Raw genomic sequence first — 24,547 nt, forward strand, 5'->3', positions numbered from 1 at the left:
GTTTTTTTTTTTTTTTTTTTTTGAGGAGACAGAATCTCACTCTGTTGCCCAGGCTGGAGGGCAGTAGTGCCATCTCGGCTCACTGCAACCTCCACCTCCCAGGTTCAAGTGATTCTCCTGCCTCAGCCTCCCAAATAGCTGGGACTACAGGCACCCACCACCACGCCTGGCTAATTTTTGTATTTTTAATAGAGGTGGGGTTTCAGTACATTGGCCAGGCTGGTCTCAACCTCCTGACCTCAAATAATTCACCCACTTCAGACTCCCAAAGTGTTGCGATTACAGGCGTGAGCTACCATGCCCGGCCTCATTGGGGTATTTTTTCATATACATAGGATCATTGTGTAGTGTCTATAACTGATAAATTGTGTCTCAAGAATTGTAAATATTTTCTGTGATTACTTGCTCTTCTGAAAATAACTGACATGGGATGAGATTTCCTAGTATGTCAAATTCCAATTTTGGTAAACAATATTGATATGAGAGGACCATGATTACTACTTACAGGGCACAGACTTTTTGTTCTGTCAACATATGAGTTCTAATATTGGTTCTCAAATGTGGGGCACAGTGATACAGAAAGATACTTGCCACTACCATAATGTTGGACTGGTCTTGTTTGGAGATCTTCCTGCTGACCTTGGCTAATGCTCTTTATGGAGCAGCTTTCTAACCCAAGTCCTTTACTTGGGACGTTGTTCTATGTCCCCTGGTGGCTGCTTAATGGCTAAAGCTGTTACTTATGCTATGGGAAATCCAGAAAGCGACTTGATTTCTCTCACTCCTTAGCTTCTTAATGCGATTCTGTGAAGCAGCCAACTTTATGGGATGAAGGAGTTGAAGAAGGAAGAATGTCACAGCTGTCAGCATTTCTCTAAGGACTGACTTCTTTTGTAAGCACCTAAGAAACCTTCAGTCATCCAGCTAATTTGGATCTAATGAAATGCCATGATCTCGTGCTTTATTGTGGTATCTAAGCAGCAATCAAAGCCATTTCTTCCATGAAAAGCCCTTTTCAAACGAATACAACATTAAGTCATTTTCAAAAGCCATTTAACTTAAGATGTCCTAGATTGTATCATTGTGTAATATTAAACCACTTCTAAACCCTGCTAATTTCATGGGTAACTTGTAACTTAGGAGGTAGCAGTCATATTTGTTTACTAGTTACTAATCCTAAATCCATTTCAGTGGGGATTACGATTTGTATATCTTATTAGGTCCTAAAATAGTTCATTTTTGCACACGGGAGACAGTGAATTTTTATTGATTTGAGTTTATTTGGAAGCATTTGTGTTGGTCCCATTCAAGTTTGATTTATATTGAACATTTCTTGTATGATTCATACATTGATTTAATGACATGTATTCTAAAATTTGTTTTACTAATTTGTTAAAATTATAAAGGACACTGTACTAATGCAATGCTGAGTCTTCAGTTTTATGACTATTAATTTCTAGTTTTTTGAAATTTTGTTGTATTGAAGTGAAATATGGTCACATTTAAAATTCATATTTAGTTCACTTCAAACCTGTAGTTTTGGAGGATTTGTCTCTTAGCCAACTGTGGCAGGGCAAATTTGTTTAAACAAATATCAATTAAGTGCTTATGGCTACAAGGCATGGTGCTGGGGATGGAAACAAAGGTGAGCAGGAGACTCAGGGGCTGAAAAAAGGTCCTCAGTAGGGCAGACGATGCAGGTTTTCTTTATTTTCTGTAAAATTATTATTTTTTATCCTATTAGCAGAAAAGCAAATATAGCAAACTCTAAACTTTAGACTTATACTGTTTGTTTCAAGCCCAGAGCTATGAGCCTGACTCTCAGCAAATGAATGAAATGGCAGATGAAGGGTTACAAGAGAAATCGGTGTCTAATGAAAATATTTCTGTGTCCCAATCAGAGCCCTGGTTTTAAGCAATGCTTGATGCTGTCAGTGAGACTCTGGTATAATCAGTACATGATGTGGAGTGTCTTCTTAAGTTTATTTTAATGAATTTTGACCTATATTACATGTGAATAAACAAACTATGATGCAGAGCCAACTTTTTGATTATTCATGATGGCACTTATTTGACTATGTGGCCCCAAATTCTACATGGGTATGTATGGAATAATAACTATTTTGGGATTTACAGGGTTTACTTTCTTGTTCTTTTCTGTTATCTTGTTTTATCTTTATGGTTGTATGAAGAAGATATGGAAAAATATATGACTCTGGGATTTTGTGGAAGTCTTGAAAATCTTTCTTAGAAGCACTTCCCTATTGTTAAAAAGCCCCTTATGAGCCAACATGGTTGGTTGTTGTGAGTCGTTTTGCTGGGTTCTTTACTGTATCATCATCCCGATGCAGTGGCAATTTCTAATTGTCATTTATTAGGTCAGCAGTATTTTCTGAGCACATTTTAGTTTTATAACTTGTTGTTTTATAACGTTTATAACTTGTTGTAATAAAAGTGGTATTTACTTATTGTAGAAAGATTAGAAAGATTAAAATAACTACTATTAACTATTAACATCCATTTTTTAGTCCTTTTAAAAAATATGTTTTATATGCATAATATTTTAAAATAAAATTGTATGTGAATGTAAGTATGTTTATACACATATTGTGGACCTATACACATATACACATGTAATCTTATCCTATTCTTTTCATGTAACATTGTATACTTTTAACATAATTTAATATTATTTAAATTTTCTTTCTATATTATAACAAAAATATTTTATTTACTTTTATGAACATATGATTTATTCACATAGTTCAGAATTAAAAGGTGTAAAGATATGTGTAAGTCTTATTTTTTCACTCTTCCACCAACTATCCAGTTTTCTTCTCTGGAGACAGACAATGTTAACAATTTCTGTGTACCTTTCCAGAGATATTCCATGTGAAACATACACAGGTGTATTCTACCCCCCTACAGATTGTATTTCATACTGTTTGGCGCCTTAACTTATTTTACTTAAAAAACGTATCTTGTACATTGTTTCATCTAAACACATAAAGAACCCCATTTTTTTTGTACATCAAATAGTATTCTGTTGTATGGTTGTGTCATGATGTATTTTTGTTGTCTTCTATTTATGAACATTTAGTTAATTTACAAGGTTTTGCTATTACAAACATGTTGCAAAGGATAACCTAAAAATATATTATTTCCTATATTTGGAAACATATGTGAAGGATAAATTCCTAGACGTAGAATTGCTAGGTCAAATGATATATGTAGTTTAAGTTGTAACAGATATTCCAAGTACCTAGAATGGCACCAGGTGCTCGGTAAGTATTACTTAAATGAAGGAATGAATTGCCAGGTTGTGCTCTCTATAGGTTATGCCAATTTATACACCTATTGATAAAGTAGGGGAGAGATTCTGTACACCTGCATTCTCATCAACAGGGTATTTAATAGCTCATAACACTCCAATTAGATTTTAACTTTTTCAATGATTCTCCTATTTTTGGACATTTGTTTCCAGATTTTGCTCTAGTAAATAGCATTGTGATGATCAATTTTGTGTATAAATATTTACAATCACTTTTTATATCTTTAGGATAAATTCCTAGTCATAAAATTCTGGGGTCCAAGAATATGAATTATATAGTCCTTGATATGTATTACCACATTAATTTTCAGAAAAGTTATGCCATTTTTTATTCCTTTCAGAAGTATATGCAGTCTGGCCATGGTGGCTCATGCTTGTAATCCCAGCACTTCGGTAGGCTGAGGTGGGTGGATCACCTGAGGTCAGGAGTTCCAGACAAGCCTGGCTAACATGGCAAAACCCTATCTCTACTCAAAATACAAAAATTAGTTGGGTGTGGTGGTGGATGCCTGTAATCCCAGCTACTTGGGAGGTGGAGGCAGGAGAATCGCTTGAACTCAGGAGGCAGTAGTTGCAGTGAGCCGAGATCGCACCATTGCACTCCAGTCTGGATGACAAGAGCGAAACTCCATCTCAAAAAAAGGAAAGAAAAAAAGAGTATATGCAAAAATACCTTAGTGTATTCTGGCTAATCATTTCATTACGGTATTTTAAAAAATAAAAATACTAATATTTGTTTAGTGCTCTGAGTATATTTAAATGAGATTTGGCTTCAAGGCTGTTGAGAATTCTCTGAAACTGCTGGTGCGCAAGTTTTCTCTGGAGTGGAGCTCTAAGAATTCTGATTCACTGTAAGGATGGCTTGCTTTCTCTTAGGTCTGATCCCAGGACCTAATGTGACTTCTGGTAGGCTGAGTGTTTTCCAGTGGTCCTAAATTAGACTCAGGTTGCCAGAAATTCTTTAGATGTCATTTAGGGATGTCTTGTGACCTAACAGGAAGGAACTGCTGTGTGTATCTCCACACAGGGATAGACAGTGGGAAGTGATGAGACTAATCTCAGAATGTGGTGATGAGCGAATGAGTCTGCATTAACGTACTGTTGATTAAACTGATAAACTTTGGCTAATGTCTCTGAGGCTGAGGATCTCTTGAACCTCTTACCTGAACAAAGGGGCTATTGCAGTTGTATACTTAACAACCAGTGACTCTCTGGCATAGTTGAATATGCTTTAATGATGACTTGCTTGTTTTAAAGGACTATAGTTTTTCTAGCACTTTCCAATTTTCTTTTTAGTTTTCCATTTTGTTTTATTTCAACACAATATAAACTCAAATGCAAATATTTGTTAGTTTATATCTATTTGAATCCCAGAGGTTAGCTAATTATCCTTCTTTTAGTTGTCAAACTCGTAACGTGTGCCTGGTTTGTTATGTTTAATGTGCATTTTTTTCCCCTCTTAGGGTAGCATTGGGATGAGCAGGCATGGGTTTGCTAGCATGCCAGAAAATTTAATACTGATATTCACCATATAGTAACTCTCAACTTCAATTTCTTCATCGGTAAAACAGGGATAATAGTATTTACTTAATTAGGTTCTTGTGAGGATTAAGTGAGATAACATGTAAAGTGACAAGCTCAGATTATGGCATAAAGCTGCTATTCTGTTAATGTTAACAAAGAATATAGTGAGTAGATTGTGGAAGGAAACGCCATTTGGAATTAGAGACTATCATTGAGGGAAATGTTTTTTAAAGTATTAATTTGTAGATTCAGTAACATCTTGCCAAATTGAGGACTTAAACCCTTGGTGCAATGCATAGAGGTTCATTACTGTATTTGGTTGAAATGTGATAGATCTTATTAAGGTTTTTTTGAAAAGATTTATTATTTTATATAGGTAAACATACATGTATGTTGTTCAACAATCCCCAAATCTATGCTAATATAAAGTATAGTTGGCTTAGTCCTGGTCCAGAATTTTACACATCTGATTTGTTAGGGCTTATTGTGTATTGTAAAGAAATTAGAAAAGAATATTTAATCGAGACCATCCTGGTTAACACGGTGAAACCCCGTCTCTACTAAAAAAAATACAAAAACTAGCTGGGCGAGGTGGCGGGCACCTGTAGTCCCAGCTACTCGGGAGGCTGAGGCAGGAGAATGGCGTAAATCCGGGAGGCGGAGCTTGCAGTGACCTGAGATCTGGCCACTGCACCCCAGCCTGGGTGACACAGCGAGACTCCATCTCAAAAAAAAAATAAAAAAGAAAAAAAAAAAAAGAAATGTTAGGCCGGGCACGGTCGGTGGCTCATGCCTGTAATTCCAGCAATTTGGGAGGCCAAGGGTGGCGAATCATGAGGTCAAGAGATCGAGACCATCCTGCCCAACATGGTGAAACCCCGTCCTACTAAAATACAAAATTAGGGGGGGCATGGTGGTGGCGGGCACCTGTAGTCCAAAATATGAGGCTGAGGCGGGAGAATTCCTTGAACCCGGGGATGGANATGAGGTCAAGAGATCGAGACCATCCTGCCCAACATGGTGAAACCCCGTCCTACTAAAAATACAAAAATTAGGGGGGGCATGGTGGTGGCGGGCACCTGTAGTCCAAAATATGAGGCTGAGGCGGGAGAATTCCTTGAACCCGGGGGATGGAGGTTGCAGTGAGCCAAGATCTCACCACTGCACTCTAGCCTGGGCGATGAGCAAAAACTGTCTCAAAAAAAAAAAAATTTTTTTTTAAGAAATTTTAAACAAAAATACTTTATAGCCTTCATAAGTAACTTTTTTCTCTTGCATTGTCTCATGTGTATTTACTTATAGATAAAAATTTTAGCTATGAAAAAACTCGAAATTAAAAACTAACTCATGTGATGTTATTTTAGTAGCGATCTCCTTTCAGGAATAGTTTTCTTACCTTTGTTTATTTTGTTTCCTTAATTTTTCCAGGAGCTGACCAGTGCTTTGGTGCATCTAAAACTGCATCTTTTTATTCAGATCTTTACACTTGCATTCTTCCCAGCAACAATATGGCTTTTTCTTCAGCTTTTATCAATCACACCCATCAATGAATGGCTTTTAAAAGGGTATGTTTAAATCTTTAAAAGTGGGTCCACTTTTAATGGGGCATCTCTAGATTCATTATTGTTTCTATGGCAACTATATACAAAAGGGCTTATGTGTGCTATCTTAAAAGGAAGTAAAAACACATCTTTGTTTTCCTTTAAAACAATAGTATTTCATCAAGGAAGTTCATCAAATAATTAACAGAATCTTAAGATACACCCTCATGCTTCATCCTGAGGTTTTAGGATGAGCACTTTTCTGAGAATTTTAAAGAGTGGTCTTGGAAAAAAAATGAGAAGGACTAGCAGATGTAAGATCTGTATGCCAGTCAATTGGATGTCAATTAATTAGAAAATAGTGGAGTATAAGGTGTGTTTTAGAAATGTATAAGAAAGAAAAAAATACCTATATATGGGACAAACGTTACCTTTTCATTGTTTTATGTTTGATATAATAGTTGAACTTAGAGCCTGAAGATTGAATTCTGACCATATCCCTAACATACTATGTGACTTTGAGCAAAGTTTTAATTAGTTTTAATGTCAATTTCCCTATCTAGAAAGGGGGGTAATCATACTTTTACTGCTTATTTACCAATGATGTTGGGGATATCAATTGAAATTACTTATTCATTGATTCAAGTTATTTATTTAGCTTCTACTTTGTTTCAGAAGTTATTATAAATATTGGAGAAACAACAGTGAAATGTCCATTAGTTTTGGATGTTGGGGAGTCTCAGGGGGTGTGGTATCAATAAACAAGTAAGTAGATGAGCAAGATAGAGATAAATGATGTGAAAAGAACAAAACAGTGAGATAATGTGAAAGTGGTTGGGTGAGCAGGCTGGTGATTAATTTAGATTTCAGAGTTCTGGGGGCAGAATGTTCTAGGGAAAGGAAACAGAATGTACAAAGGCTCTAGGGCAGGATCAAGCCTGTTGTGTTTTCCAGTCAGTAAAGCAGCCAGGAAGGCCTGAGGTGATGTAGAGGAAAAATACCATGTCCTAGCAGTAGAAAAGTAGGCAGGAGTGCGCTATGTAGAGCCTTATAGGCCATAGGATAGCATTAGAATTTTATTCTGAGTGCTACAGGAAGCTATTGGAGGGATTGGAATGAGGGAGTGATGTGGTCTGATTTATATTTGCAAATGATTCTTCTGATTGCTATGTGGGAAAGAGATAGTAGAGGGGCCTGAGAGAAATCAACTCAGAGAGTAGTGGTGAGGTAGCAGTTCAATAGAGAGAAATGAATGTGTGCCAGATAGATTTTACAGTAGTGCTTTCATTGGTGATGGATGAGGAGGATATAGAAGGAGGACAGAGGAACCAAGGTTTTAGGTTTGAACCACTGGGTAGTTGGTAGCATCCTTTACTTAAGAGGGGAAAACTAGGTTAGGAGGCATGGTGGAAATCAAGAGTGCCATTTTGGCCAGATTTAGTTTGAGAGAATGACCATCAAATTTCACCAAAAAGTGTAAAATGCCACATAAATGTGATGACATCATTTTAGAGCAACAATGTATTATGCATATCAATAACCAACAGCTACTGAATATCTACCATGTGTAGGCCACTCAAGGAATACAAAGATATTTACTCATTTTTGTTGTCTTCTGGGAACTTCCAACCTAGTTGGTTATATAGGATATATATATATATATGTATATACACACCTCCTAGTAATCACCAAAATGTGACACCATGTGATTTTTCAGATGAGTGGTGTAATCAGTTAAAGAATAAGCAGTTCAGCAAAGGTTGGGTACTCTTAGAGATTTCAAAAATGAGGCATTAATGAGACACAAAGATAAAATGTTTCCATAGGGTTGGCTTGCAGAAGGCCTGAATTACTGGGCTGAGGAGTTTGCATTTGAAGCTATAGATGATGGAGAGAGAGCTGTTGAAAATGCTAAACAAGCAAATAACAACATGTTTAAAAGTGGCTATGAAGGAAGATTAATTGGACAGCTTGCAATCTCAATATGCTAAATAAAACAAACAATTCTGACTTCGAGATGTTGAACTTAAAGGAATATACACTTACCGTAATTCACTTAGAGAAAGCTCTTCCTGGCTTAGTGTTTTTTCCCTTCCCCTCCCTAATTTGAAAGTACGTACTTAGTATATTAACTTGAAGGGGTTGCAGAATCATGTTTAAGTTGTTGAAATAAAGATATTCTGAGCACATACTCCTTACCTTGCATAGTAAAGGGACAGAATGAGGTAGAGGGAACATTGAACAGGCCTTTTGTAAGTGTCCAGATTGGCTGAGAAGCATCTGGACAGGGATGATGGTGGCAGTAGTCATGGAGGAAACTGGAAAGTTAGTTGTGACAGATTGATTTTTTTTTTTTTTGAGACAGAGTCTCACTCTGTTGCCAGGCTGGAGTGCAGTGGCGTGATCTCGGTTCACTGCAACCTCTGCCTCCTGGATTCAAGTGATTCTCCTGCCTCAGCCTCCTGAGTAGCTGGGATTACAGGTGCCTGCCACCATGCCCGGCTAATTTTTGTATTTTTAGTAGAGACAGGGTTTCACCCTGTTGACCAGGATGGTTTCAATCTCTTCACCTCATGATCTGCCCGCCTCGGCCTCCCAAAGTGCTGGGATTAAAGGTGTGAGCCACCGTGCCCAGCCACAGATTGATTTTTGAGGAGCAAGTGGAGTCACATATAACTTCAAAGTTTCAAACTGGATCATTAGGGAAAAAAACTGGTCCCATTGACCAAAAGTATATGTAAATTCAGAGGGGAAGTTTATTTTTTAGAAAATATGTGAATTCATTCTGGAGATCTGTTGTATAGCATGGTGACTGTAGTTAATAACGTATACTAGAAAATTGCCAAGAGAGTAGATGTATATGTTAATTAGTTTGATTGTGGTAATAATTTCGCAGTGTATACCTATGTCAAAACATCATGTTGTATGCCATAAATTTTTATAATATTTGCTTGTCAATTATACCTCAATAAACTTGGAAAACAAATATATAAATACAACATTAGACATGCTTATTTTAAAGTGGCAGTCATAGGCAGCTACAAATTTGGGAATTGTAGTTAGGGCTAAAAAAAAAAAAAAAAAAACCACCAGAATGACTGGTTTAAAAGACAGAAGCTAAATTTGAATGAACTACAACAGTAACCATGAAAATATTAGAGTGCCCTGAGAAGAAGGTAAGCAGAATGAATATGAGGAAAAAGATACCAGATTTGGTGATTTGGAGATTACTGGTTACTTTAAGGTTAGTATTACTATTAGAGGGGGAAGAAGTCTCCTTTCGGAGAAGTAAAGAGAGAATGGTCCGTGGGGCCATGGAGGCAGGCAGTCTTTAAAGGTCAAAAGTGAGTCACAATGAGAAAAGTGGGATTGTATCTTGAGGAGGCAGCACCACTCATTTCACTCATTTTGCTGTTAGTTATCTACATTTGTGCATTGACTCTTCTGCCTCCTTGAAGGCAGGAATAATGTTTTAATTTCTTTTTAAAAATTCTTTCCTGTTGGATTTTACCCATAGAAGATATGTGTATTCAGTATATAGTTGGCAAATTTTGTCTTTTATTTATTTATTTTTGAGATGGCATCTCGCTCTGCTGCCCAGCTGGAGTGCAGTGGCGCGATCTTGGCTCACTGCAACCTCTGCCTCCTGGGTTCAAGCAAAATTTTTGTCTTTTTATTATGAGAATTCTGCTTTTTTGCACATAGAAGGGAAGGGGCCGGAAGAGGAGGGATGAAAAAGCTAGAAAGATTGAAAATTCGTGAGAGGATCTGTCCTAGTATTGGGGGTAGGGGAGACAGAAGGCAGAGAGGCTGAGGTGGGAGGCCTAGATAAGTCTTTGACCCATAAAAGTTTTACCCCAGATAGGTGGCTTTGTGAGTTTGGAAAGTTACTTAACTTCTTTCTTCACTTCAGTTTTCTGTAAAATGGGAATAATAATAACAACTTATCTTAAATATAACTTTTGAGGAATAAATGAGATAGTAAGTAAAGTGTTTAGAATAGTGTCTACTACAAATGGTAAATGCTCAGTATTAGTGACGATGATAGTAGACTCTAAGGAAGACTCAGAAATTGGGAATTCATAATAGGGCAGACCACTCTAGTAGCTCTTGGTAAAACAGATCTGGAAAGAAGACCATATTGAATGGAACTGAGTTGGAAATTCCAGTTTTCTTATGCTTCAATCAAAATGAGTTTAAACATTATTTTTTGTATTTCGGACCTAATGTAAATCTATTGCAAAAATTTTAGATAATATATTCTTACAAAATGAATAAAATATAGTTGACCCTTGAACACTGTGAAGCTTAGAGGTGCCAACCCCCATGCAGTTGAAAATCCACATATAACTTTTGACTCCCCAAAAACTTAACTACTAGTAGCCTAACCATTGACTGGAAGCCTTACCTGTAATATAAAGAGTCAATTAACATATACTTTATATATTACATGTATTACATATTCTTACAATTAAGCTATAGAAAAGAAACATATTAAGAAAATTATAAGGAAGAAAAAATATATTTACTATTCATTAAGTAGAAATGGATCATTATATAGGCCTTCATTTTTGTCATCTTCACATTGAGTAGGCTGAAGAAGAGGAAGAAGTCTTGCTGTCTCAGTCATAGCAGAGGCAGAAGAAATTCTTGTATAAGTGGGGCCCTCACAGTTCAAATCCATGTTATTAAATGGTCAACTGTAACCTTTAATCATACCCATTCAAAGTCTAAGTCAGATACTCTGTGTCCTCTATGTCCTGTGTGAACTTTCCACTTAGGCCAGATACCTGTTCTCCCCAGAAGATATATTCTATGTGAATTTTGAGTAATTAAAAAAAATTATAGTACTTAAGTTTATTACTCATAGTTTCATTTGCTTGTTATGCAATTTATTTTCTGTCCTAAACTAAGAAAATAGACCTGTCATGATCTTGGGTGTGTGCACTTAATTTAATAAAAACCAAATTGAGAATAGATACTAGAATTTACTACAGAGTCTGAATGCAAGAAGTATATGATTGTGTCATGCCTGTTTCTGTAATGTTATTACAACATTAAAATGTCTTTTATGAGATGAAGGTTTGAAAACTACTCTTCTATAGAAAGAAATCCAAAGATACAAGCTTGTGTCTTGTCAAGTATTTTGAACTTTGGAAGTGGTTTTGAAGATTTAGAGACTTCCTACAAACAAAATGTAGGGAAACTATTTTTCACTTTACCTAAAAATAACCTAAGACTACATACACTTACCAAATGATTAGCTATTTTGGTTATCTTTCAATGACTGCACTCACTATACCTTGACTGCTTTTTGAATTGTGTAATAAGAGATTAAATAGCTTAAAATAGACTCACTCAAGCCTGTAGAATAGCATAAGAGATTAGAACCCATACATTTGCAGCACCTTGTAAGCCGTATTGCCTTGTGCAGACTTGTCTAAATTCAACAGGGCATGTGCATCAATAAATATGCCCTTATTTTCATTTGCTCAGCCTTGCTATTTTAGAATGAATGTGGTGATAGCTGTCTATGATTTAAAAAATTATTTATAGTTGGATTTTATTTTATTTTTCAGTTTGCAGACAGTAGGTTGCATGCCTCCGCCTGTGTCTTCTGCAGTGATTTTAACCAAGGCAGTTGGTGGAAATGAGGTGAGTCATGGGGCTACCTTATTTAAACATAAGTGCATGCTGTGCTTTTATTTCAAAATTGTACCATAGTTTTGAACATGAAGGGTTGATGTTGCAGAAAACTCCTAGCCATAACAGCTTGTGAAAGAAGAAGGTGTACTCACATACTAGCGTGATGCTAAAATTGATCATGATGGATGGAATTTAGGATTTCAAAGAGAAGAGCAAGGGAAATGAGTGAAATAGAGATAGTGATTTTTCTTCTACCTCAGTGGAAATTGGGAGACCAAGGACAGAGAAGACCTGGGAAAGGCATTTTTCATCCAAGATTCACAGCCTGAGGACATCCAGTATGGCTATTCCTTATTTCCAAAAAAATTGTTAACAAACTAAATTGATGGGGAAAAGTTCAATATGTTTAATGACAAGTGAAGATGATATAAAAAGAAGAAATTAGGCTAGGTTTATTAGATGAATTCAAAGAGATTATTCAACTGCTAGGGGACTATGGCACAATAATTGTATTTGTATATTGGGGTAGCAATTGTCCAATGCAGAAGCTACTTATAGGGGGTTCTTCCCTGGTTGAAAGGCCCTATGACTTTATACCGGGGGACATTCATTTGTGATAGCTTATTTCTCCTTTTCTACTTATATTCTCTTATTCAGAAAAAAGATGCTATTGAAAGAGGGAAGATAATGGGTTTCCCTTCAGTTCATTCTTAGGATTCTGCTTTCAACATCGATTTTCATTTTCATCCACTTTCTGTTTTCCAAAATTATTGAGTACCTGCTATATTGAAAACAGGTTTATGGAAGTATCATTGACATATAACAAACTGTATAAACATAAACAGTTTAATGCTTTGACATATGTGTATACTTGTGAAACCACCAACACAATGAAGATAGTGAACATATCCATATCCATATATACACCCTCAAAGAGTTTCCTGAGTCCCATTGACATTCCTTCCTTCTGCCCTTCTCAACACCGCTCTTCCCCAGGCAACCACTGATCTGCTCTCTGTCACTGTAGATTAGTTTGCGTTTTTTAGAGTTTTATGCGATGGAATTATACAGTTTGTGCTCTTTTTTAAAAAAATCTTTTCTAGCTTCTTTTACTAAGCGTACATATTTTGTAATTCATCTATGTTGTATTCATTAATAATTCAGTACCTTTTTTGCTGAGGAGTATTTTGTATAGATATGCTACAAATTGTTGTTGCATTCACCTGTTGATGGAAATTTGGGCAGTTTCTAATTTTTGGCTATGAGCATTCCTATAGAAATCTTAAGTTTATATATAATATACCCGCATTTCCTTGGAAATACCTAGGAGTGGAATGGGTATATCATCTGGTAGGTGTAAGTTTTAGTACCTTTTAATCAAGGAAGAATCATCTATAAATAGTTATAAGCCTCCTATAAATAGCTTCTGATGTAGACCATTTCTCTCAATATACAAGCACTCTTCTTTTACTACATATGTATGTTTAACTTTTAAATAAATTACCAAACTATTTTTTAAAGTGGTCATACAGTTTTATATTCCAACCAGTAGCGAATGAGAGTTCCAGTGTTCTACATCCTAGTCAACGTTTGGTTCTGTATTTTCAGTCTTTTTAATTTTTGCCATTCTAATATGGTGTAATGATATCTCATTGTGGTTCTAATTTAATTTGTATTCCCAGTGATATTGAGTATCTTTTCATGTGTTGATTTGCTATTCATATGTCTTCTTTAGTGAAATGTCTATTAACTCTCTTGCTCATTTTTTAAAAAATTGGGTGGTTTGTTTACTTATTGATGAGCATTAAGAGTTCTATATATTCTGGATATATCTCTTTCATCAGATATTTGCTTTGTCAATATTTTTTCCTAGTCTGTGACTTGTCTTATTATTTTTCACCAGTGTCTTTTGAAGAACAGGATGGTAGTGGAGACAGTAAAGGTGATTGGATTCTGGGTGTATTTGGTACAGGATATGCTGATGAATTAGATGTGGTGTGTGAGAGAAAAAGAGGGATCAAGAATGACTTTAAGGTTTTTGGTCGAGCAACTGAAAGGATGAGGTTGCTGTTGCTATGTGAGAACAGGTTTGGGGAGTATTAGCCTACAGAGGCTAGGCTATTCTGGGATCACTAAGAACTCCAAAATCTCAGTGGTTAAAATATACATTTATTTCTTGTTCGTGGTACATGTCCCATGTGGGTCAATGGGAAGGTCTTTTGCCATCCCCAAAGATGCCAGATTGATTGGAAGCTCTACTGTCTTGTAGGTCTACCCCCTGGATGGAACACACAACATTTTCACTTGCCACAGCAGAGAGTAAGATTGGAGAACCATAAATAGGTTTTTCACTGCCCAGGTTGACAGTGATACATGGCACTTTGCTCACATTAAATTGGCCAGAATAAGTCATAAGGCCTTACCATGTGTCGTCATTTATGTGTGCTGAAGGAGAAGGGAACTGACTTTAGTGAATACTTGTAATGTCAGCTGTATAGGTAAAGATCAAGAGTTTGGTTTTTTGATGTACTAAGATGTCTATTATATATCCAAGTGGAAATACTAATGAAGAATTAGAGATATTAGAATTAGTAGTTTAGGAAGTGGTCTAAACTAGAGATATAAATTAGGGAATCATCAGTGGATAAATGTATTTAAAGCCAAAATTGGATGAATTTTTTTGGGGAGAGAGCATAGATATAAAAGAGAAGAGGTTCAAGGACTGAGCCCTGGATCACTCCAACATTAAGAGGTCAAGGGAATGAGGAATAACCAACAAAGACAACAGAGAAAGCAGCAGTAATGAGAACAGGAAAAACAGGGGAGCATTGTGTCAGGGAAGCCAGGTGTCCTGAAAGCCATGTGAAAAAGTGTTTGAGGAGGGTCTGGTTCACTGTGTAAAATAATGCTGATATAAGTTGTGTAAGGTAAATTCTGAAGATTAGCCACTGAATCATGCTACATGGAGTAATTGGCAGCCTGACCAGAGTGGTTTTGGTGGAGCATTGAAATAAAAGCTTATTTGGAGTGGGCTCAAGAAAAAAGTGGGAAGAGCAGAATTAGAGATAGAAGTAGAGTCAACTGTTTTGAGGTTCTCTGTGATGAAAGGGAAAAGGGAAATGAGGTTGTATTTAGAGGGGATGTGGGGTAGAAATTTTTTTGATGTAGAAATAACAGCATGTATGTACCATGATGAGAATGCTACACTAGAGAGGAAACTGTTGATGTAAGAGATAGTGTGTATGCTGGAGTAATATATTTGATCAAATGAGAAAGAATGGTATTGAGTTGTATGACTGTCAGTGGACCTTGGGCTGTTTATTTATAATAACAGAAGTGAAGGCAGAGTGTGTGGATATGGATGTGTGTAGCTGGGCAGAAGGGGTATACTTGGTCTTTTTTAATGGTTTTTATTTTCTTAGTGAGGTTGGAAGCAAGATCAACAACTGAGAGTGATAATGAGGTAGGTAGTATTGATGTTTCAAAAGGGAGGAGAAGGTGTGCAATTGCCATCTAGATGAGGAAAGTGAGTTAACTTGAGGGTATGGCAGGACAGCTAGGCTGGACTGAGGAGCCAGCTGAGATGCGTAGACATGCATTGAAAGTGAAGCTAGGCATTGTGGTTGCATGTTTTCTCAAAGCCACATTTAGCTTCTTAGTGTGGGAATGAAATTAGCAGATAGCTGGATTTAACCAAAGATTTCATTATGTCAGGTAGTTTTTACTATTTGCCATATAATTAGTGAGATAGAGGAGGTATAGGAGTTTTAGACTAGTATGCTCTGTGGTTTTCTTTCTATTGTGATTAGAGATAAATGTGATTTGTCTAATGGTGATTCCCTTAAGAGGTGTGCAGGCTATATTGATTTTAGAGACTAAAAACCTTTTTGTTCTCAACTTTTGGCCAAAGTTCACATTTCATCCATATCCTTGACAGTAACGTAGCATTAGATTCTTCTAAAGTCTACTTACATGTTTATTCCCTCAATAGATAAATTGTTTACATTAATGTTCCACATTAATAATGTGGAATTTAGAAATATCTCCTTTATTTTCTAAAAGTGTTAGTCTATTTCTTTAAATGTTTATATTGTGTAGTTTCATGATTATCAAGCATTTTGTAGACCAGGGTATAAGATATAATTTTCATAAATCTTGAATATCAAGCTTCAGAAATGAAGTTTGCAGAGTCTAGTTTGGTCCTATCTTCTGATATGAAATGAGTAGACTATTTCATATTTTCACCAGATTGTAGGAGAAAATGATCTGCAAGAAAAGTAATAGAAAAGTTTAATGCTTTCCTAAAATAATGTCACTAGATAAGTGAATATAGACTTTTGTTGCAGTAAATGTGAAAGAAGACTAATCTTCTGTATAATATATTGGAAAGAATGTAATCTAAGGATGGACAGTGAATTTGTTGGTGTGTGTAATGAAAAGGTCCACAAGCTGGGCTCACTGTCACCTAGTATTTGATGAAGGCCCTGATTCTGCTTTTCTGTGATTCTCTGCTCTGCCTTGCATGTAGCAGCTCTGTACTGACATGGGTTTTAACATAGCAATAGAATTGCTGTGGCATATTTCCATGTTGCATTGTCCTTGCAAAATGTTCTTGATGGTGTTTATGTCAAGTAGGAAAACGTTTTCCTTCAGGATTTTGTGTTATCACCTTTTTCACATTTAGTTGATGCTCATGTATATTTACATATTTATATGTAAATATACATGTTTAATATGTGCTCTCATGTACAAAATAAAGTGTATGGTTGTATAGCATGTTTGTTTTTAATGATTTGGGGATGTACACAGTTGTAATGGTGTCATTTGAAATTATTATTTTCATTTTGCGAAGTTGTTATAGAACGTAGGAGGAAATTTGTTTCTGCTACTTACACACTTTTCATTTTAAATGATTTTCAGTAAAATTGTTGGTTACCAAAAGATTTTATCATGGGTTGTACTTTGGTAAGAAGTAACTTTATTGCTTTTGTTAGTTAAAAAAAAAGTCTGTTCTTATAACTTAGGTTATTTTGTTTCAGTGAGCCAACTAGAATTTATAATAACTTTTAGCAGCAGAAGGGACTCAATGTATGTGCAGAGCAATGTATATACACTGAAATGCCAGTATATTTCTCAGGTAAACAAATGATACTGTTTAGTGGTAAAGCTGACTGACAATCTTCTTTGTGGCTTTTACATTTTAAGCTATTTTTATTTAAATATTAGAAACATGGTCAGCTTCTTATTTGTGATTGTTATTTATTCATTTGAATATTTTAAACACAAGTTTTCAAAACTGCAAAATTGTAGAGTATGCTTTGACATGGTCCAGCTGGTGGTGATTGTGGCTGTGTGTATATGTGTGTGCATGTAGTTGTAGTTCCTTTTAAGTAATAGAAAAGTAATAAGGCCGGGGCCGTGGCTCCTGTCTGTAATCCCAGCATTTTGGGAGGCCCAGGCAGCGGGGGGATCACCTGAGGTCAGGAGTTCAAGACTTGGCTGGTCAACATGGGGAAACCTCGTCTCTGCTAAAAACAGAAAAATTAGCCAGGCTTGGTGGCATGCGCCTATAATCCCAGCTACTCGGGAGGCTAAGGCAGAAGAATTGCTTGAACTCGTGATGCGGAGGTTGCAGTGAGCCAAGACTGCGCCATTGCACTCCAGCCTGGGTGACAGAGCGAGACTCCATCTCAAAAAAAAAAAAAACAAAACAAAACAAGAAAAAAGTAATAAGAGTTGGTTAATCCTAATTTTATTGCCAAAAATAAGATAGATCAGAATGTTTTATATTTTATTTTGACATGGGAGGCAAAAGATAAACACTTATTCTTTGTTTAAAACTATATATATTTGTTTAGTTTAAATTTCTGTTCCAAATACAAGATTCTGTGATAAAATTTTATTTTGATTTTTTTCCCTCCAAAGCTTACAAAGGTTTTAAACCTGATGAGACTGCTAGAGGAATCCTTGTATTTAACATTCAAGTTACTTCTGCCTTACAATAGCTATTCATGTGGATTCCTTTATAAAGAAAAAAATTAAAGAAATAGAAAATTGTTCTCCTATGTTTGGAGAGGGAGTTAATGTGATTTTCATAGTATTGTTGTAGAACTGTTTCATTTTCTATCGTTTATACTGGTGTTTAGTGAAAAAGCAAGAAAGGTAGGGTTTGGGAAAGAGGCATTATCTTCTTTTATCTCAATATTGCTTCTTTTGCATGCTGAGAAAAGGAAGAATTCAGCTAAAAGCCATTGCCTAAAAATGTGAAGTGAGTATGAAACCTTAACATCCAAGTAAAGTTGCAAAGCTATATAGCTTTGCAAAATTTTGAGAGCCTACGTATTAAACAAGTAGAAGAGAAATATAATTAAGGAATGTCTGCCTTCAAATATCTGAAGGAAAAAAGAAAAAAGCATTAAGAGTTGTCATAGATAAAAGTCAGGGCAAGTTAGAAAGGAGTCTTTAGTCAGATCTGGGAGTAATATTTAAACTCTAGGTTATCTGTGTTTAAAACCAAGCCTGGAAATTCAAACCATGAAAATAGGCACCTTTACCACTAGTAGCAGTGTACTGACTATAGGCATGTTATTTATGTTTATTTGTGCTTTTTTGATTGTTTGTTTCTTAAAATGGATTTCATGGATCACTTGCACTGGCATTACCTGAAAGATTAGGAAAGTAAACTTAAATTCTTTATATCATATCCATCCTAGACATATTGAATTAGAATGTTTAGTGGATGGGCCTCAAGAATCTCCTTCTTTGAAAAATTATGAAACCTATCATAGCTACAAAAAATGTGTAAAACACATATACACAGTTTAAAGCACAATATGCACTTCTATGTCCACCATCCAGCTTTAGAAATAGAATACAGTATTCAACCAGTTGTTAAGCATCAACTTTAAGATACTGTTTTCTACTATAGAGAATAATAAGGATAGTAAGATCTTACGGGGAGAAAAAGTAATCTTTTGCTCACCCATAACAAGGGTCATAGCTGACATCCCTATGACAAATGACACATTAACAAGAGAAAAGCATAACAAATTTATTTGCCCAAAGTTTTAGGTGACACGGGTAATTTCAGAAATATAGACCCAAAGAGCCAGGGAAAACTATATTTTTATGCTGTCTGATGAAATAAGTGGATAGTTGGGGAGAAACATGGTTGGAAAAAAAGGGGTATGCTCTAATGGTAATAGACTGGGGCCACTTAACAAGGCCAGGTTTTTCAGATTCTTTTCTGTGTCTCTGTAAGATTTGCTTTCCCCCTGAATGTGAGAAGGGACACCTGTCACATGAGGATCTTCAGGGGAGAAGGGAGGAAATCAGAGTGACCTTTCTGCTTTCTATGATCCACCTAGGGGAAGAGGAATTCTAGTTTCTATGATCCACTCAGGGACAAGAGAAAGAGGGACAGGAGACAGGACGGCAGGAGAAGGTTAGGGAGACCATCTTGCTTTTGAGGCCCCCTTGTCTGTCTCAGCTCGAAAGTACTCAGTATGTCACGGCACCATGCTTTAGAGTATTGTGTTCTGAGACATGACAATCCAGTGCCTGACTTTGAGAAGCTTACGTTTAACGTGATATTACAGTATTCCAAATCTCTACTTCATGTTATAAACCTCACAAAAATAGGCAAAGCATAGTGGAATAGTTTTGCCTAGATGACCCTCATCGTTAAATTATTGTTTTCCATTTTAATGTAGAAAAAAACAAAATGCACCACAAGTGAAGTCAGCTCCACCCAGCTGTGTGGGACAGCCAGAATTTCAGGTTAGGGATCTAGACTGTGTTTGCTACTTGCAGCGTTAGGCTATGGTCTTGCCTAGTCTAGTATTAAGACAGTGTGCTTCTTTTAATGCAAGCATATTTAGCTGGCATTTTTATTATATTTTACTTAACGGGTTGAAGGATTTTAGAACTTTGATAGTCATGCTGAATTCCAAATACATTTTAAAGAAACATTTTGATTTGGGGTATAGAAGAAAGATAACAAGTGTGTGTGTGTGTGTGTGTGTGTGTGTGTGTGTGTGTTTACTTTCATCAATGGGGCTGGTGCTCCAATCTCTTCAAAGACAATTTAAGAATGTCTACTTAGCAAAGAAAATTATTGCATGTGGTGAAGTCTTTAAGTCATAGATGAAGGTCATGGAAGTCTGAGTGTATTTAAAAAAGGTTTTCTATCTGCTTGGAAAGCAAATGAAGCACTCATTACTAACTTTCAAAGTATAGCTATGAGATTTTTGCTAGAGGTGAAAGATCAAGATCATCACAGTCCAAATGGAGACTGAAAGTTCAATTTCTGACTCATGAGTGAGGCATGAAACATTTCAGGGTTATTTTGCATTATCATTGGGGAGTTGGTCTTGCTAATCCAATGCATTAAGATAAGATTCATTGAAACATTTATAAAGGCAGTTAGAGTAGATCTAATCAGCAGAGAGGACTAGGAGTGAAACGGAAATCTGATCTGTCAGTCACTTTCTCTGCTTTAGCAATTACTTAGCCTTTCTGTTCTTTGCCTTTCTCTTCTGTTAAATGGGGTTACTGCTTTGGCTTGTAGTGTAAGGTTAATGGCATCCTGGTGGAATCTTATGTCTGAAAAACATTGTCAGCATTGAGCCTTCTTGCAAGCTGGCAGATGTATGTTTTTTTAGCCTCCAGACTGGTGTGCTTTCTGAGGAGTAGTAACAGCTACTTTTCCTTCTTTAACAGATGAAAGAACAGAAGTAACAGCAGCAACAGCAAGAAATTCTATGTCCCTACTCTTCTACTGTATCTACCTTTTAGCTTCAGTCTTATCTTCCGGATTGGGCGAGAGTTCTTAGGAGGTAGAAAGAGTTGACTGTGTTTGTTTTAAGCTTCTATAAACTTGTGAAACGTACCTAGATTTCCCTGTTTTTTGATGTAACTTAGAATGTTCTCATTTAACCCTGTTGCCCAGCATATTGTCTTCATTTTTACCTCTCTAACCAAAAGGACTCTTTTAATTGGTTAGCGGTGATTTCTAGTCACCAATCCCAGTGGCCACTTCTCAGTTCATATCCTCCATGACTGATACCATGGCCCCTCATCTCCAAATTCCTTCTGCTTCCCTGATACTCATCTCTCCTGATTTTCTTTCCATGCCTCTCATCACTTCTTATTTTCTTCTTGTCTGGTTCCTTTTCCATCCCAATGGTGTCTTCCAGAGATCTGATCTAACACAAAGTGTTAGCCCTGCTAGATTCCTGTTTCTGAATCCTTCTTCTCCCTATAGCTAAAGCCATATGACCCCCATCTTTGGGTTCGACTATGCCTCAGACGTTAGGGCCAGTCCTGATCTTGGGCAAGAAGTATTTACATAACTCGAGCTTAACATGCTGTGGCACTATGTCACCACCTTTGCTGATAGGCTGCCTGACCTTGAGCACAGAATACCCTGCCTTGGAATCAAAGCATGTGCTTAATTCCTGCTTTTACCATTACTAACCTAGTGGTCTCAGTGAGTCCTGGACCTCTCTGGCTTTTGGTTTCCCCATACAAGGAGCAATAATATTTGCATTCTCATTTTGTAGGATTGCTTACAAGGATCTCATGCATTGGTATGTGGAAGTACTTGTAAACTATGAGGGAACACATCAAGTAAGCATCAGCATTATCATCATTGTAGAGGTTTGTCACTGATGTATTAACTGGATTTTCTGAGTTAATATTATTGCTGTCTCAAGAACTTGATCTTCTAAATTTGCTCATTCATTAACTTCATTCATTTATGCAAAGACATATGTCAAGTGCTTGCAATAGCTTGCTGTATATACATAGTACATTTATATAATTTTCAGTTTAGTAAGTGATATAAAACAAGCAGTACATTGTAGCATAAGATGATTTGTATTTAAATAAATTTAATAAACTGGATAATTTCAGATTATTAGTTTACATTATAGGTCTTCAGTTTTTTTGTATAAGTATTTATTGTTGTAACCTGGAATATTCATGTCAGATACTCAAGATAGCCTCTTTGGGAATTAAAGGCCATGGGGAGCCAAACTAGTAATTGAAAGATTGCTTTGAGAGTTTAGAACTAGATAAATGGGATTGAAGATTGAATAGATTTATAGGATGTTTCTCTGAAACAGTAAAGCCTAGAAAAGCATCCCAGCTCCATTCCAATGAACAACAACAAAAAAATCCCAAGCCATAAAACAATCAGGTATGTCTCTCTCTCTCTCTCTCTCTCTTTTTTTTTTTGAGACAGAGTCTCGCACTGTTTTCCAGGCTGGAGTGCAATGGTGCAATCTTGGCTCACTTAAACAGTTCTACATAAACATTGAAAATGTGTTATCAACCTAATTCTCCTTGTTCAGTATCAGAATATCTGCATGTATGATGACTAGCAACATTTTTTGATAATTTGGTTTATTTTGATAAGTTATATTTTAAATATCAGGCTTCGTTTTTAGAGAGGCACTAGTCTAAACAACAACACACTGCTAGCTTTTCTTTTAGCTAATCTAATCTAATTAATGTTTATATGTTTGCATCTTATTATAGAGAATCTGATTATTTTTAGCTTTATTTCCAAATTCTGGGATGTGCCTTTTTCAAGTCCTGTAGCTTGTCTGTGTACCAACTACACGCTAGCTACACATGTATTTGTGTATATTTATGGAGTTGTTATTCTTGAAAATAGAAGACTTATTCTTAATAATTTACTAAATCATGGAGTTACGAAAATGTCAATAAATTAAACCTCAGAAGACTTAGCTTCTTCTTTTGGCCCCATCCCTAACTAGCTCTGTGATCTTGGGTAGTCTTTTCTTCAGCTTTTTAATCAATTGTATGTAGGCACCATTGTTTTAGATGAAAATATTTTGGGGGAAAACATATAGGACCCATGTAAATGAGAGGAAATATTCTGTCACTTTAAACTGTTTGCTTCTTGGTGTAATATGATCTATTTTTATTGCATTAAATGTGGATCTTTATGCTTTCCCAACCTATTCTCTTTTTATGTTAAGATATTTGACATCTGTCTGTTTATTAAGAACATGGTTGGCTGGGTGTGGTGTCTCACGCCTGTAATCCCAGCACTTTGGCAGGCCAAGGCCAGTGCATCACTTGAGCTTAGGAGTTCCAGAGCAGCCTGGGTGACATGGTAAAACCCCATGTCTCCCCAAAAATACAAAAAAATTTAGCTGGGCATGGTGGTATGTGCCTGTGGTCCCAGCTCCTTGGGAGCTTGAAATGGGAGGATCACTTGTGCTTGGGAGGTGGAGGTTGTAGTGAGCCAAGATCCTGCCAACGCACTCCAGCCTGGGTGAAAAGAGTGAGACCCTATCTCAAAAAAAAAAAAAAAAAAAAAAAGAAAAAAGGAACGTGGACAGTGTATAGGCCAAAGGAGTCAGGTTTAATCTGTATTGCATTGCTACAAACTTTAGAACTGATTCTGTTAAACTTTACTTGCATTACAAAGTCATCAGGTTGTGTCTTTCTAAGTATTTAATGAGAACATCCTGCTTAGTGCAATGAGATTTTCAAGCTTATTATTCATGGCCCAAGAACACTTGGATCCAAACAAATGATCTGAATATATTGAGTGGGCTGAGCTGCATTCTAATCCAGTGCCAAGATACTGGCCTTGCAGGGCCCTCTGAATGAGGAATTTATTTTCCTTCCTTCCTTCCTTCCTTCCTTCCTTCCTTCCCTCCTTCCTGCCTTCCTTCCTTCCTTCTTTCTTCCCTCCCTCTCTCTCTCCATCCCTCTCTCCATCCCGTCTTTCCTTTCTTCACACAGGCAGAAACTGAAAAGTTTTCCAAAATATAATTACTCCGTGTGTAATTTACTCTTTCTTCTTTCTTTCCCTCGCCTTTTTCCCCCTCTTCCCTCCACCTTTTTCCTTTTCTTCTCTTCCTTTTCCTTCTCTCCAATCTTGGAACAATAATGCCAGTCATTATTCACTAAATTGATATTGTGATCACAGCTTGAAAAACACTACCCTAAACTCTAATGGATATTTGCCATTCATATTTCCTTTTGAGTCAGCTCCTTTGATTCTTTGATTCTCTGGACAAACTATTTGACCTTTGGTCTATATGCTGTGGGGGATTTCTGGCCACCTATTACTTGCAGACAGTTCCTTTGGCATTAGTCTTCAGACTATTTTGAGGACTTTGTCTTCTGATGAATTCTTTTGCTGCTTGTGGTCAGCTCACCTGATTTGTCAGCACTTATAATAAGAATCTTCTCATCCCCCATATCTAGTAAGTCTTGCCCATCAGTCAAGGCCCAGCTTAAATATAGTTTTCCTCTCAAAAAGCTGCTATAGACACCCAGTCAGAATTAGTCTTTTCTTCCTTCCACAATACTTTGTTTGTACTTCTGTTGTGACACTCACCCTTAATCAGATATTTTTTGCGTATATTTGGCTCCCCAACCGATCTTTGAGTTTTCTTTGTGGGAACTACTTTTCTTTTGTATCTTTTTAATGCAGTGTAGGAGTAGCCTTAATAAAAAT

The 24,547-nt window shown here is 36.4% G+C and overlaps 1 protein-coding gene across 6 annotated transcripts in view; it reads left to right on the forward strand.

Annotated features, from left to right (window-relative positions):
• The window catches only part of SLC10A7 (solute carrier family 10 member 7), a 272,783-nt gene that overhangs the window by 5,974 nt on the left and 242,262 nt on the right, over window positions 1-24,547 (forward strand). For 4 of the 6 annotated variants that reach the window (XR_001887243.1, XM_017881490.1, XM_017881491.1 and 1 more), the window contains exons 3-4: window positions 6,284-6,420; window positions 11,976-12,051. Coding sequence is in view for 5 of the 6 variants with exons in the window: in XM_017881490.1 (XP_017736979.1) it covers window positions 6,284-6,420; window positions 11,976-12,051 (213 nt within the window). In the remaining variant the exon portion in view is untranslated. Of the gene's footprint in view, window positions 1-789; window positions 2,039-6,283; window positions 6,421-11,975; window positions 12,052-24,547 lie in introns of those variants that run through there. The other 2 variants (XM_017881493.1, XM_017881495.1) reach the window with 2 other exon arrangements.

Source organism: Rhinopithecus bieti, unplaced genomic scaffold, assembly GCF_001698545.2.
Source record: "Rhinopithecus bieti isolate Rb0 unplaced genomic scaffold, ASM169854v2 scaffold_12478, whole genome shotgun sequence".
In the NCBI taxonomy this organism is placed as follows: Eukaryota; Metazoa; Chordata; class Mammalia; order Primates; family Cercopithecidae; genus Rhinopithecus; species Rhinopithecus bieti.